This window comes from Anomaloglossus baeobatrachus, chromosome 1 (genome assembly GCF_048569485.1).
Source record: "Anomaloglossus baeobatrachus isolate aAnoBae1 chromosome 1, aAnoBae1.hap1, whole genome shotgun sequence".
In the NCBI taxonomy this organism is placed as follows: domain Eukaryota; kingdom Metazoa; phylum Chordata; class Amphibia; order Anura; family Aromobatidae; genus Anomaloglossus; species Anomaloglossus baeobatrachus.
In genome coordinates, this window is record NC_134353.1 from 129,267,251 (window position 1) to 129,282,916 (window position 15,666).

At 47.2% G+C, this 15,666-nt stretch overlaps 1 protein-coding gene across 4 annotated transcripts in view; it reads left to right on the forward strand.

The window, feature by feature from the left end:
• FIP1L1 (factor interacting with PAPOLA and CPSF1) overlaps window positions 1-15,666 on the forward strand; it is a 165,248-nt gene that overhangs the window by 107,794 nt on the left and 41,788 nt on the right. For all 4 annotated transcript variants that reach the window (XM_075347041.1, XM_075347042.1, XM_075347044.1 and 1 more), the window contains one exon: window positions 1,762-1,993. In XM_075347041.1, coding sequence (XP_075203156.1) covers window positions 1,762-1,993 — 232 coding nt within the window. The remainder of the gene's footprint in view (window positions 1-1,761; window positions 1,994-15,666) is intronic.

Here is a 15,666-nt window from a genome sequence, read left to right on the forward strand (position 1 = left end):
GCTAGCCTGCCTATGAATCAGCACACAGCAGGTCAACGCCCAAGTCTCTGTGTTGATCCCAGACACCAGAGAAACCATTGGGCGGAATGACAGAATCTGCAATGTGAACGAAGTCCACTGCCGCCATGACAGTCAGTGAAGTTTGTGCAATACTCCGTGTGACAGTAATGTGACCTGCTCAATCATTCAGCACTTCCAATGTGGAGTGTATGAGATGTAGTCTACAACTAGTGATGGTAGACGAGTTATTGCATGTACGTCTATGGAAAGTAATACATGGAGCCGCTGCCAAGCTCTGCTGAGGTGGAAGCTAAACTGTAAGATCTGGGTCCAGTGTTATGGGGGTTGTTATCTTCACACTTCATATTACTCTGGATCTTTTCTGTCACATCAAATCATCTGGTTGTTTTAAGACTGAGTGTGAATACAATGGATACAAGCTAATAGGACAAAGCATTAATATCCCTGATAATACAGTGCATAGTGTATAATAACATATCTGACTCCTTAGTAGCTATATGATAATGGCACTTTTGGATCGTTTCCCGGCCCCTACTTGGCACTGTTCGTCCTGAATTACCACTAGCTGGGAATCTGGTAGACTGGTGATAGTGTGGTAGTGATGGCTGTTTTTACCTTGTTCACAGATAGTTAGTGATATGTGATAGAACCCTTTCAATACAATGCCACAAAATCTGTTTTTACAGTGTTAGGCCCTGTTCACACATCTATGTCTCTGGTTCTTGTGACGTCCATTTTCACATGCAGCGGAGACACAGACACACCTAAACCTATTAAAATCAATGGGTTTACACACGCGTCCTTGTTTTGATAGTGTGTGTGGAGCACATATGTGCCCTCCATATGGCGACGTGCGTTTTCTACCGGCAGCATGGATGTCCTGAATCGCACACTGATCCGTGTGACACATACCAGAGGAAACACATTGCTTAAAAAAAAATAAATAAATAAAACAATATATATATATATATATATATATATATATATATATATATATATATATATATATATATATATATATATATATATATATATATATATATATATATATATATATTACACCTACACTCTTGCCTGTCTCCAGCGCTGCAGTTGCTTCCGGGCCCGCTCATTGTGCTCATGAGTATTCACTGCACTGACTGGGGGCCCGAAAGCAACAGCAGCGCCGGAGACAGGTAAGTATACAAGTTCATGCGGTCCGTGTGCTATCCGGATGTCACATGGACAGCACACTGATGCCATACACAGTGACACACGGATGGCTCACGGAACTTCACAATGGCTTGTGCAAAACGTTTGTTTTTTGCACAGACGTGTGAAGGAGCCTTACAGGAAGTATTAGTGAATGGGGGCTCTTCTAGTGCTGCCCCATGCTAATCTTTGTCAATGTGTATTACGATATAGGGGGTTCCAATAAATATATATTTCAGCTTCGTCTTATTGGTGTAAAAAATAGCTACCTACTTCCAGTGCTGCTTCCTTGCCATTGCCTCTGGTCTGTTTTGACAGGCCGCAGTGGTGATGTGACAACTATAGGGCATGGTACCGCTGCAGCCATTTGCTACCCTCTGCATCATCTCTGAGCCCAGTCATAATAACATGATAAATAAACCCATTACAATGAGAAGAGAGGACTTTCAGCTGCGGATAGTTCTGTACTTGTGCCTGTAGACTAATTCACAATTGTGTTTGTCACCCCTGAGATTGTAAGGCTTATTTTCTGCTTTTGTTTTGCTCCAGTATCATTTCCACATATGCCTGGGTCTGGAGGCCCATGGACCAGTTTGGTAGAGACTTCCAAACCTTGGGACTACTATCCACGAAGAGAGAAGGAGCGAGATCGTGATAGAGAACGGGACAGGGAACGGGACAGAGACCGGGAGAGGGACAGAGAACGTGATCGTCCAAGAGAGAGAGATCGAGAGAGGGAGAGAGAACGTGATCACAGTCCCAGCGTGGGAGCGTACAACAGGTGAGCAAAGCGGGACTACCATGGTAAAGGGAGATTTGTTTTTCAGACGCATGCAGACCACACTGACAGTATAAACTGAGCACATGGCCTTGTAGGGGATATAGACCATATAAAAAAAACAAATCTCACCTTTAGTGCTCTAACTGCTGCTTCCGTTCTGCAGAAACTGAAATTTAATGCAAACAGGGCTGTGGAGTCGGTAAGCCAAACCTTCGACTCCGACTCCGACTCCTCAAATTCTCTTGCACCGACTCCGACTCCGGCTCCGACTCCGACTCCGGCTCCGACTCCGGCTCCTACATATATTGCTTAGTTAGGTGAAAAATGTATTGTAGTACATGAATATGTGTATGTGAACATCAGACATTTAATAATTTTTATGATACGATAATCAAGATATTTGGATAGAACATAAAATATATTTATTGGAATACAACTTTAGAACACAAAAAACTGTAATAAATTGTAAATATGTAATACACTATGTAATATACAGTAGATTACATATATATCTTGTGTGTGTATATACATATATTATATATATATATATATATATATATATATATATATATATATATATATATATATATATTACATATTTACAATTTATTAGTTTTTTGTGTTCTAAAGTTGTATTCCAATAAATATTTTATGTTCTATCCAAATATCTTGATTATTGTATCATAAAAACAATTAAATGTCTGATGTTCACATTGTACTACAATAAATTTTTCACTTAAATATAAGCATTATACTAAATGTTGTTATTTAGTAAAATATTCAGCACATTCTGCATTGCACTCCTGTCCCCAATTTATTATATATTTTAGGAGTCGGAGTCGGTGCATTTTATACCGACTCCGACTCCGACTCCGACTCCACCAAAATGAGCTCCGACTCCGACTCCACGACTCCGACTCCGACTCCACAGCCCTGGATGCAAAAAATAAATGTGCTAGTTGTACCCCTGGTGTGGTCGAGAGGCTCAGTGCAGTGTTTCATCCACTGGTTTTGCGCTGTTGTGTATGATGCCTTTTAACCCCTTTAGGACGAAGCCAGTTTTGTACTTAATGACCAGGCCATTTTTTGCAATTCTGACCAGTGTCACTTTATGAGGTCATAACTCTGGAACGCTTCAACGGATCCCGGTGATTCTGACATTGTTTTTTCGTGACATATTGTACTTCATGATAGTTATAAATTTAGAACGATATTTTTTGCTTTTATTTGTGAAAAAATCGGAAATTTGATGAAAATTTTGAAAATTTTGCAATTTTCAAACTTTTAATTTTTATGCCCTTAACCCAGAGAGTTATGTCACACAAAACAGTTAATAAATAACATTTCCCACATGTCTACTTTACATTAGCGCAATTTCTGAAACAAAATGTTTTGGGGTTAGGAAGTTAGAAGGGGTCAAAGTTCATCAGCAATTTCCCATTTTTTCAACAAAATTCACAAAACCATTTTTTTAGGGACCACATCACATTTGAAGTGACTTTGAGAGGCCTAAGTGACAGAAAATACCTAAAAGTGACACCATTCTCAAAACAGCACGCCTCAAAGTACTCAAAACCACATCCAAGAAGTTTATTAACCCTTCAGGTGCTTCACAGGAACTAAAGCAAAGTGGAATGAAAAAAAGCAAAAAATAAAATTTTACCTAAAATGTTGCTCTACCCCAAATTTATTCACTTTTAGAAGAAATAACACAACAAAATGAACCCCAAAACTTGTTACCCACTTTCTTATGAACGCGCCAATACCCCACATGTGGTCAGAAACCTTTGTTTGGACAAATGGGAGGGCTCGGAACAGAAGGAGCAATATTTGAATTTTGGAAAGCAAATTTGGCTGAAATAGATTGCGGGCACCATGTTGCATTTACATGTCCGCCAAGGTACCTAAACAGCAGAAACCCCTTACAAGTGACACCATTTTGGAAACTAGACCCCTTAAGGCTTCTATCTAGGGGTATAGTGAGCATTTTGGATACACAGGTACTTCACAGATTTTGATAACGTTACGTTGTCACATTGAAAATTTTCATTTTTTTCTCAAAAATGTTGCTTTAGCATCAATTTTTTCACTTTTTCAAGAGGTAATTCCAAAAATGTGACCCCAATGTTTGTTACCCACTTTTTTATGAGCGCGGTGATACCTCACATGTGGTCTGAAACCTTTGTTTGGAGAAATGGGAGGGCTTGGAACGGAAGGAGCAATATTTGAATTTTGGAAAGGAAATTTGGCTGAAAAAGATTGCGGGCACCATGTCGCATTTGGAGGACCCCTAAGGTACGTAAACAGCAAAAAAACACCACAAGTGACCCCATATTGGAAACTAGGCCCCTCAAGGAATTTATCTTGATGTTTGGTGAGTACCCTGAACCCCCAGGTGCTTTACAGAAGTTTATAACGTTGAGCCATGAAAATAAAAAAATAAAATTTTACCACAAAATTGTTACTTCAACCAGGTAGCTTTTTTTTTCACAAGGGTAACAGGAAAAAAATCACCATGAAATTTATTGCGCAATTTCTCCTGAGTTTGTTGATATCTTGTATGTGGTGGAAATCAACTGTTTGGGCACACTACAGGGCTCAGAAGAGAAGGAGTGCAATTTGACTGCAAAATTGGCTGGAATCAATAGCGGACGCCATGTTGCATTAGGAGAACCCCTGAGGTGCCTAAGCAGTGGAGGTCCCCCACAAGTGACCCCATTCTGGAAATAAGACCCCTCAAGGCTTTAATCTAGGTGTATATTGAGCATTTTGAATACACGAATACTTCACAGAATTTGATAAGCTTAGGTTGCCATATTGAAATTTTCATTTTTTTCACAAAAATGTTGATTTAGCGACACATTTTTCACTTTTTCAAGAGGCAACAACAAAACGTGTACCCCACAGGTTGTTATCTAATTTCTTGTGAGCGCAGGGATACCACACATGTGGCCAAAAACCTTTGTTTGGATAAATGGGAGGGCTTGGAATGGAAGGAGCACCATTTGAATTTTGGAAAAGTTGAAGTAAATTGCGCGCACCATGTCACATTAGCAGGGCCCCTTGGGCACCTATACATCAGAAACCCCCCACAAGTGACCTCATTTTGGAAACTGGACCCCTCAAGGATTTTATTCAGGAGTATAGTAAACATTTTGAATCCACAGGTACTTCACAAAACTGTTGCTGTAGCAAAAAATTTCTCACTGTTAAGGGGGCTTTACACGCTGCGACATCGCTAATGCGGAGTCGTTAGGGTCACGGAATTGGTGACGCACATCCGGCCGCATTAGCGATGTTGCTGCGTGTGACACCGATGAGCGATTTTGCATCGTTGCAAAAACGTGCAAAATCGCTCATCGGTGACATGGGGGTCCATTCTCGATTATCGTTACTGCAGCAGTAACGATGTAGTTCGTCCCTCCTGCGGCAGCACACATCGCTATGTGTGACGCCGCAGGAACGAGGAAGCTCCCCTTACCTGCCTCCCGGCCGCTATGAGGAAGGAAGGAGGTGGGCGGGATGTTCCGGCCACTCATCTCCGCCCCTCCGCTTCTATTGGGCGGCCGCTCAGTGACGTCACTGTGACGCCACACGGACCGCCCCCTTAGAAAGGAGGCGGTTTGCCGGTCACAGCGACGTCGCCGGGCAGGTAAGTATGTGTGACGCATGTGCGCGATGTTGTGCGGCATGGGCAGCGATTGCCCGTGTCGCACAACAGATGGGGGCGGGTACCCACGCTAGCGATATCGGGACCGATATCGCAGCGTGTAAAGTAGCCTTTAGGCTATGTGGCCATGATCCAGCGACACGGCGTCTAGTACCCAGTGTCAGCCTCCTGCAGAAATGTGAGTGTTGTCCACGGGAGAACGCAGCTGCCCATGCCCACGATTTGGGTTCAGGCTGCTGTGGACTTTAGTTCTATTCTACCTGCAAAGAACACTCATCTCCGCAGCATAAATTGACATCCTGAGGCTCGGGAAGCTGCGCCACAGGTCGATTTATGCTGCGGAGAAAAGAAACACAGTGGGCACGGGATTTCTAAAAATCCTGCCACTGTGCTTCTACTGCACAACGCAGCGTTATGGACGCAGGGAAAACACTCTGCGCCCAAAATGTTGCAAACCCTGATTGTGGGCACACAGCGTAAAATGCTACAATGGATGAATGGATAGATGTCAAACATATATAACGTCCCACCCCCCTGCATATTCTAAGCTGGCGCCCTTTAGTGCCTTTCATGTGACACTAAAGGATGCCTAGCCTTGTATTTAGCCCAAAAAAAAAAAAAAGAATTAAAATAAATGACGTGGGGTCCCCCCTATTTTTGATAGCCAGCTAGGGTAAAGCAGACAGCTGTAGCCTGCAAACCACAGCTGACAGCTTCACCTTGTCTGGTGATCAATTTGGAGGGCTCCCCAAGCTGGTTTTTTTTTTTAATTATTTATAAATAAATAATTAAAAAAAAAAAACAAACGTGGGGTCCCCCCAAATTAGATCACCAGCCAAGGTGAAGCTGACAGCTGGGGTCTGGTATTCTCAGGATGGGAAGAGCCACGGTTATTGGACTCTTCCCAGCCTAAAAATAGCAGGCCGCAGCCGCCCCAGAAGTGGCGCATCCATTAGATGCGCCAATTCTGGCGCTTCGCCCCAGCTCATCCCGCGCCCTGGTGCGTTGGCTAACGGGGTAATGAATGGGGTTGATACCAGGTGTGTAATGTCACCTGGCATCAAGCCCAGCAATTAGTTATGTCACGGCGTCTATCAGATACCCGACATAACTAATTGACAGTAATAAAAAAAAAATTGACAACAAAAAAAAATTTATTTGAAAAAACACTCCCCAAAACATTCCCTGATTGACCAATTTATTGAAAAGAAAAAAAAAAAATCCACAATTATCCATTTGGATGTCCCACGTCGACTCTGGACCTTCTAGAATATGGGGGACACGTTCAGGGAACGTATCCCCCATTTTCTAGGAGGGCAGACCCTCCATTTGAGGAGAGTGGGTGCAAAGAATCTGCACCCACTCTCCCCGGGTCACAGCTGCAGACTCTGTGCAGCAGCAGCCAGCGTCCTGAACACAGGAAGCTGTCATCTGCTCGGCACATGTGACCGGAGTCTGCAGAGAAGGAGGAGGGGGCCGCGGGGGATCAGCACTCCGGTATGTATGACACCGGGGGACACCGGGGGACACCAGGGGGAGGGTAGGGGGGATCCCGGCAGGGCCTAGGGAGCAGGTTTCTGTCGCATGTGTGATGGCACATGCGACAGAAACCATAGGAACAGTGGAAATGCGGCCGGCGCGCTGCTGTGATCGCCGGTGCGCGCGGCCATCTTGGATTTTCGGGAGGGGGTTGGGGGTCGGGGGGGGCACTTTGGGGACACCGGGGGACCGGAGGGAACCGGGAAAAAGATTTATCTCCCATCTGGCATGTTTGAACATGCCAGATGGGAGATAAATCATTTTTTACCGGCGCGGTCATTTACTATAACTTGATGATCGGTATACGGTGTATACCGGTCATCAGGTGAGCGGGGACCGGAAAAACCGGCCCGAATCATGATCTCCAGGGTCTCAGCTACCCCCGGCAGCTGAGACCCCGGAAATTTTCTGACTCTGGGGGGCGCTAGACCCTTTTTTCCGACCGCCGTTAAAAAGCGGCGGATCGGAAAAAGTACCCTTATTTACCGCCGTTAAAAGGCGTATCGGCGGTCGTAAAGGGGTTAAAGGGCAGTTCCAATTATCCATACAAAATATACATATAATGCATTGGTATGCATATGTTTGTTTTTTTTTGTAGGAGGTGGTTATATTAATTACCGAGGTTTGCTCTTGATTATCAGCAGAGACCTTCATTATTGTTGCTTTATACTAGATTTTAATCTACAGCAGGGAACCAGCACCGTGCAATAACTTTACATTTTATATTGCGGTCTTGTTCTCTAGAGGCAGAAACCTAGGGGGCAGAATGGACCATTGTCGCTATGATAGTCAGCAGAATTGTAAGCCAAGTCCCTTGCTCTGTTTTAATAAAGGAAACTGTCTTCATTATCATACAGGGGTATTTTACCTTGGGTGGATATATATCAATCATCACTCTTCTTCTTGTTTGGACTCTAAGCATAGTTAACCTCTTATTCCAAATTATGTAAAGGTACAGTTAGGTCCAGAAATGTTTGGACAGTGACACAAGTTTTTACATTTCTTCGGCGCTCCATTGGGAGACCCAGACGATTGGGTGTATAGCACTGCCTCCGGAGGCCACACAAAGCAATTACACTAAAAAGTGTAAGGCCCCTCCCCTTCTGGCTATACACCCCCAGTGGGATCACTGGCTCACCAGTTTTCTGCTTTGTGCGAAGGAGGTCAGACATCCATGCATAAGCTCCACTGTTCAGTCAGCAGTAGCTGCTGACTATATCGGATGGAAGAAAAGAGGGCCCATACTAGGGCCCCCAGCATGCTCCCTTCTTACCCCACTTGCGGTTTGTAAGGTTGAGGTACCTATTGCTGGTACGGAGGCTGGAGCCCACATGCTGTTTTCCTTCCCCATCCCCCTGAGGGGCTCTGAGGAAGTGGGATCTTTCCGGCCACCAAGCCCTGAGGCCGGGCTCCATCCACAGACCCATAGAACCTGCTGGATGTGGAGCGGGAGTGCCGTTCAGGGACAAGGCCCTGCAACTTTCAGGTACTCTGTGTCCCCGTATGGCAGGCCACGCACACTCCAGGCTTGCTGGGTGTGCTAGTGCGCCGGGGACTGTAGCGCTGTGCGCTGGGCTTATAGTCCCTGCAGATTACTGGGGGACTTTACGTGTGGGGACCGCCGCGCCGACCGCCCCTGGAGCGGCGGCGCAGCTGCGATTTGTAGTGCGCCGGGGACGCGCCGACCGCGCTTTTACGGCGGCGGCGCTTCTAACTTTAGTCCCCGGCTTTTGCGGCCTAGCGCCACTTCGTTCCCGCCCCCACCCTGTCACTCAGGGACAGGGAGAGACGCTGTTCTATAGCAGCGCCGAGGGCTGGAGCCTTATTTGCATTCTCCAGCCCCCTTTACTAGACACAGTGGGCGCCGGGTTCCCGCTCTTGTCTCGGGCACGCCCTCGGCCCGCCCCTCTCCTCTGGACGCCGGCAGCCATTCCGGCATGCAGAGCGGGAAAACGGAGACACTGAGCTACCAGCACAGGATTCCGGCGCCACACACCCGCTTTTGTGCGGGCGGTAAGCGGCAACTAAAGTGCTGACCCACTAATGCCGAAGTGTCCTGTTGTACTTTTGTACGGTCGCTATTCAGGATGCAGACCTAGAAACAGCAGCAAAAGATCAGGGGTGCTAAAGCACAGACTCTATATGCTGCTTGTCTTGCATGTGCTGCAGTGTCATGTGTCCTTTATGCTTGTATGCTTTACATTGCACTATAAGGGCTATTCTTGGCTGTCTACCCGCCTAGATGGCTAGACAGCGGCAGCAAACAGCAATGGTGCTAAGGCACAAGCTTTCAATGCTGCTTGGATTGCATGTACTGCAGAGTTTATTTTCATGCTTGTACATTCACTGCATGTCGCTATTCTTGGCTAATGCTCCTTGATGACTAGACAACAGCAGCAGAAAAGCAAGGGTGCTAAGGCAGAAGCTTTCAATGCTGCTTGGATTGCATGTGCTGCAGTGGTTATTTTCATGCTTGTATGCTATACATTCACTGTATGTCGCTTTTCCTGGCTAATGCTCCGGAATAACTAGACAACGGCAGCAGAAAAGCAAAGGTGCCAAGGCACAGGCTTTCTATGCTCCTTGTACTGCATGTGCTGAAGTGTTTATTGTACTTCATGCTTGTATGCTATACATTGCACTGTACGGTCGCTATTCTTGGCTAATGCTCCTAGATGGCTAGACAGCAACAGCAAAAAAAAAAAAAAAAAAAGCATGGGTGCCAAGGCACAGGCTTTCTATGCTGCTTGTACTGCATGCGACTGTTCCAGGACCCCCAGTGTGTGCAATTACTCAACGGGGTCTCTGCTACAGGTGGCCAAAAGAACCACCTGTGATCCCTGTCCAGGGACAGGGACGGAGTTGCAGTTTCCGCTGATATATTGTCTGTGGCTATGACTAACATCTTACAGACTTTGCAGTCCAGACAGACCTTGGGCAATGTTGATTCAATGCCCCTGGCCACCCTGATTTCGAAACAAATTATGGCTCCAGGAGGGTCCCATGCATCCCAGGGTGCAGGCTCTGACACGGACGACAGTCCCAGACGGCCTAAGCGAGCTCCCTAAGAACGGCCCTCGACTTCATCACAGTACTCTCTGTATGATGAGGCAGACGTAGCTGTTCAGGACTCTGATCCTGAGACCGCTCTCAATCCGGATACACCGGATGGTGACGCTATAGTGAATAATCTTATAGCGTCCATCAATGGAAGGTTGGGTATTTCTCCCTCAACTCCTCCAGTGGAGGGGTCAGCTTCACAGCAGAAGAAATCCCTATTTCGGTATCTCAAGCGTATATTGAGTACTTTTCTGGTCACTCTGACTCCAGAGAAGCAGTCCAGGAACACTACGCTTATCCCGATAAGCGTTTCTCCAACCGTATTGAAGATACGCGTTGTCTCTTCCCCCCTGACGTGCTCAGGCGCTCCAAGGGTGGATCCCCCAATCTCCAGGCTTGCGGCTAGATCTATAGTTGCAGTGGAAGATGGGACTTCACTTAAAGATGCCATTGACAGTCAGATAGCCCTATCGGCGGGTCGGTTGCCCCGGCATTCGCAGCCATAGAGGCACTCCAAGCTATTTCAGCTAGTATTGCGCAGAGGGACGCGGTCACATGTACATCTTGGCCGCAGTAGCGTCCTTCACCTCGCAATGTCGGCATTGCGACTCAAGCTGTTTATGCTGTCCTGGACTCTACGAGCCGTACGTCAGTGGCGTCCGCCAACTCCGTGTTGTTACGCTCCTAGTGTTAAGGGATTGGAGCAGATGCTGCTTCCACAAAAGTGCTTAACCAGATTGCCTTTATCTGGTGACAGACTGTTTCGTGAGCGGTTGGATTAAATCATTCAACTGTCCAAGGGTACGGATTCTTCCTTACCCCAGCTATCAAACAAGACCCATCAGGAGAAGGGACAGTCGAGGTTTCGGTCCTTCCCAGGCTCGGGCACGTCCCAATTGCCCTCGTCCAACAGGACTCAAAAGGCTCAGAGGGGCGCAGGTTCCTGGCGGGCTCAATCACGCCCGGAGAAGGCAGCCGGAGGAACCGCTACCAAGGCGGTTTCCTCATGACTTTCAGCCCTCTCTCTCCGCGTCCGCGGTCGGTGGCAGACTCCCCCGCTTTAGCGACATTTAACTGCCACAGGTCAATGGCCGGTGGGTGAGAGACAGTTTGTCGCAAAAACTTCCTCACCGGCCGAGCCGAGGCTCTTCTGCAGGCAGTAGGAGTCGTAATCCCGGTTCCTCCTCAGGAACAAGAGACACTTTTTACTCCGATCTGGTCGGGGTGACAAAATAGGACGACTCCTTCCGTTCCGTTCTGGACCTTAAACTGCTCAACAAGCACGTGAAAACCAGGCGGTTCCGGATGGAATCCCTCCGCTCCGTCATTGCCTCAATGTCTCAAGGAGATTTCCTAGCATCAATAGACATCAGGATGCTTATCTCCACGTGCCGATTGCTCCAGAGCACCGGCGTTTGCTACGATTCGTTATTGAAGACGAGCATCTTCGGTTCGTAGCCCTACCCTTCGGTCTGGCGACAGCCCCACGGGTTTTCACCAAGTTCATGGCAGCAGTGGGACCACTCCCGCACTCTCAGGGTCACCCTGTGATCCCTTACTTAGACCATCTACTTGTCAAGGCACTCTTTTAAGAGGCATGCCAACACAGCCTGAACATGGCGCTGGAGACTTCCCAGAGTTTCGGGTGGGTCCTCAACTTTTCAAAGTTAAACCCAATCGCTGGCATATCTTAGCTTGGGGTTTCACACACTCTCAGCGATGGTGAAGCTTCCACTGGACAAACAGCGGTCACTACAGACGGGGGTGCAGTCTCTCCTTCAAGGAGACACCTCATCCAGAGGCAGTCCCTTTCACGCAGTTTCATCTGCGTCCACTTCAATAGAACATTCTTCGCTAATGGGAGGGGAAGTCGATGTCCCTACACAGGAACATCCCCCTTTCTCAGACGATCAAGGACTCTCTTCAGAGGAGTCCACTCTTCAGATCAATTGTCTGGAGCTCTGGGCAGTGCATATGGCCCTGCAAGACTTCCTGCAGTGGCTGGAAGGCAAACAGATCCGAATTCAGTCGGACAATCCACAGCGGTGGCATACATCAACCACCAAGGTGGACTACGCAGTCGGCAAGCCTCCCAGGAAGTCCGCCGGATTCTGCTAGGGGTGGAAGACAGAGCATACACCATATCCGCAGTTCACATCCCGGGCGTAGAAAACTGGGAAGCAGACTTCCTCAGTCACCAGGGCGTGGACGCAGGAGAATGGTCTCTGCACCCGGACGGGTTTCACGAATCGGCACAACAGCAAGGTCCCGGTTTTCATGACGATCAAAGAGCTCTGGCGACAGGCATCTCACGGTCGGTCAACCGTGGGCACTACCAGACCGGCCAGACTTACTGTCCCAAGGGCCGTTTTTCCATCTGAATTCTACGGCCCTGAACCTACTGTGTGGCCATTGCGTCCTAGATCCTAGTGTCCTCAGGATTATCCCACGGGGTCGTTGCCACCATGAGACAGGCTATGAAGCCCACGTCTGCTAAGATCTACCACGGAAGTGGAAGATTTTCTTTTACTGGTGCTCTGTACAAGGAGTGTCCCCCTGGCCATTGGCATTGCCTACTTTTCTTTCCTTCCTGCAATCTGGGTTGGAAAAGGGCTTGTCGCTCGGCTCCCTTAAAGGGCAAGTCTCGGCGCTATTGGTGTTTTTTTCAGAAGCGTCTAGCACGACGTCCGCAGGTACGCACGTTCCTGCAGGGGGTTTGGTCATATCGTCCCCCCGTACGAGCGGCCGTTAGATCCATGGGATCTGAACAGGGTACTAGTTGCTCTCCAGAAGCCGCCTTTCGAGTCTCTGACGGATGTTTCACTCTCTCGACTATCACGGAAGGTGGCCTTTCTGGTAGCGATCACGTCTCTTCGGAGAGTGTGTGAGCTAGCGGCGCTGTCATCCAAGGCTCCCTTCCTGGTGGTCCACCAGGACAAGGTAGTGCTGCGCCCCATTCAGGAGTTTCTCCCTAAGGTAGTATCCTCGTTTCATATTAATCAGGATATCTCCTTACCTTCTTTTTGTCCTCATCCGGTTCACCGGTATGAAAAGGATTTACATTTGTTAGATCTGGTGAGAGCACTCAGAATCTACATTTCCCGCACGGCGCCCCTGCGCCGCTCTGATGCACTCTTTGTCCTTGTCGCTGGCCAGCGCAAGGGGTCGCAGGCTTACAAAGCCACCCTGGCTCGATGGATCAAAGAACCAATTCTTGAAGCCTACCGTTCTGCTGGGCTTCCGGTTCCATCAGGGCTGAAGGCCCATTCTACCAGAGCCGTGGGTGCGTCCTGGGCATTACGACACCAGGCTACGGCTCAACAGGTGTGCCAGGCAGCTACCTGGTCGAGTCTGCACACTTTCACCAAACATTATCAGGTGCATACCTATGCTTCGGCGGACGCCAGCCTAGGTAGAAGAGTCCTGCAGGCGGCAGTTGCCTCCCCGTAGGGGAGGGCTGTCTTTGCAGCTCCAACATGAGGTATTTCTTTACCCACCCAGGGACAGCTTTTGGACGTCCCAATCGTCTGGGTCTCCCAATGGAGCGCCGAAGAAGAAGGGAATTTTGTTACTTACCGTAAATTCCTTTTCTTCTAGCTCCTATTGGGAGACCCAGCACCCGCCCTGTTGTCCTTCGGGATTTTTGGTGGTTTTTCGGGTACACATGTTCATGTTGAATGGTTTTTCAGTTCTCCGACGTTACTTCGGAGTGAATTTGTTTAAACCAGTTATTGGCTTTCCTCCTTCTTGCTTTTGCACTAAAACTGGTGAGCCAGTGATCCCACTGGGGGTGTATAGCCAGAAGGGGAGGGGCCTTACACTTTTTAGTGTAATTGCTTTGTGTGGCCTCCGGAGGCAGTGCTATACACCCAATCGTCTGGGTCTCCCAATAGGAGCTAGAAGAAAAGGAATTTACGGTAAGTAACAAAATTCCCTTCTTTAGCCATTAACCAAAATATTATCAAGATAAAATTATATACTATATATGGGCTTAAAATGCAGACTCTCTGCTTTAATATGAGGCTATTCACATCCTAATTGGAGTAAGGGTTTACGAATTATAGCTCATTAATATGTAACTGCTTCTTTGTTCAGTTAGTTTTGGTCTTTTGAAAATTATGTCAAAAGCCTTCTAATGGGCTATTCCTTTGTTAATCAAATAAGCATGGAAAGGGTCTGGAGCTGATTCCAGGTATTGCATTTGCGTTTGGAAGCTGTTGCAGTGAACCCACAATTTGTGGTCAAAAGAGATCTCAATAGAAGATAAACAGACCATCATTAGGCTGAAATAAAAAAAGAAATCCATCAGAGATAGCAAAAATATTAGGAGTGGTCAAATCAACAGTTTGGTACAATCTGCAAATAAAGAGAGCATAGGGAGCTTGGGAACGCCAAAAGGCCTGGACGCCCAGTGAAGACAAGTGGTGGATGATTGCAGCATCCTTTCCATGGTGAAGAAAAACCCCTTCACAACTTCCACCCAAGTGAAGAGCACTCTCGGAAGTAGGCGTTTCCCTATCTAAGCAAGCCTACCATAAAGAGAGGACGTCATGAGCGTTTACCACAAAGTGCAAACCGTTAATCAGCCTTAAAAATAGGCCATATATGACTTTGCCAAAGAAAAGCCAGCCTAGTTCTGGAAAAGCATTATTTGGAAAAATGAATGGACAATCAACCTCTAGCACAATGATGGGAAGAAGAAAGTATGGAGAAGGCTTAGAATGGCTCTTGATCCAAAGCACACCATATCTGTAACACATGGTGGAGGCAGTGTGATGGCATATTGTTATCTGGGAGCACATGTTTTAATCACTGCCATAACTTCTGTCCCTTCCCTGAAACGTAGGGTCACCAGTGACACTCTGGTGGCTGGTCTGGTCCCTGTTCGTTGTCATTGTATGATTTGCACAGTGACAGTGCACTCTGTGTTGCCAACTCAGATCAGTAGAGTCTGCCACAGAGCAGAGCGCACTATTGGTGTGTGATATCAGAGTACCCAGCAGCATTCAGAGACCAGTGCTGCCCTGTAAATGACATCGGAGAGCTCGCTGTCACTGCACAAATCACACAATGACAGCGCACAGGAACCAGACCAGCCCCTAAAACGAGTGTCACTGATGACTCTTCATTTCATTGGAGTGGGCACTGTTCGCAAGCTCTGCCCCCTGATGAGTGTCCCAGCATGCACTGGGATTCTCAAATGAAGCATCATCAGACAGGAAGGAGAGAAACAAAAATCAATAGTAGCTAGTATAGTGAGGGAAGGAAAGGGTATCTTTAGTGTAGCCATATTAGAAATGTGTCTCTCTTACAGGAATAAATAGTGATTTAGGTGAAAATTTCCTCAGCCTTCAGACCACTCCTTTAACGCAATGAGGTAAAATATTTGCAATGATAGAGACAC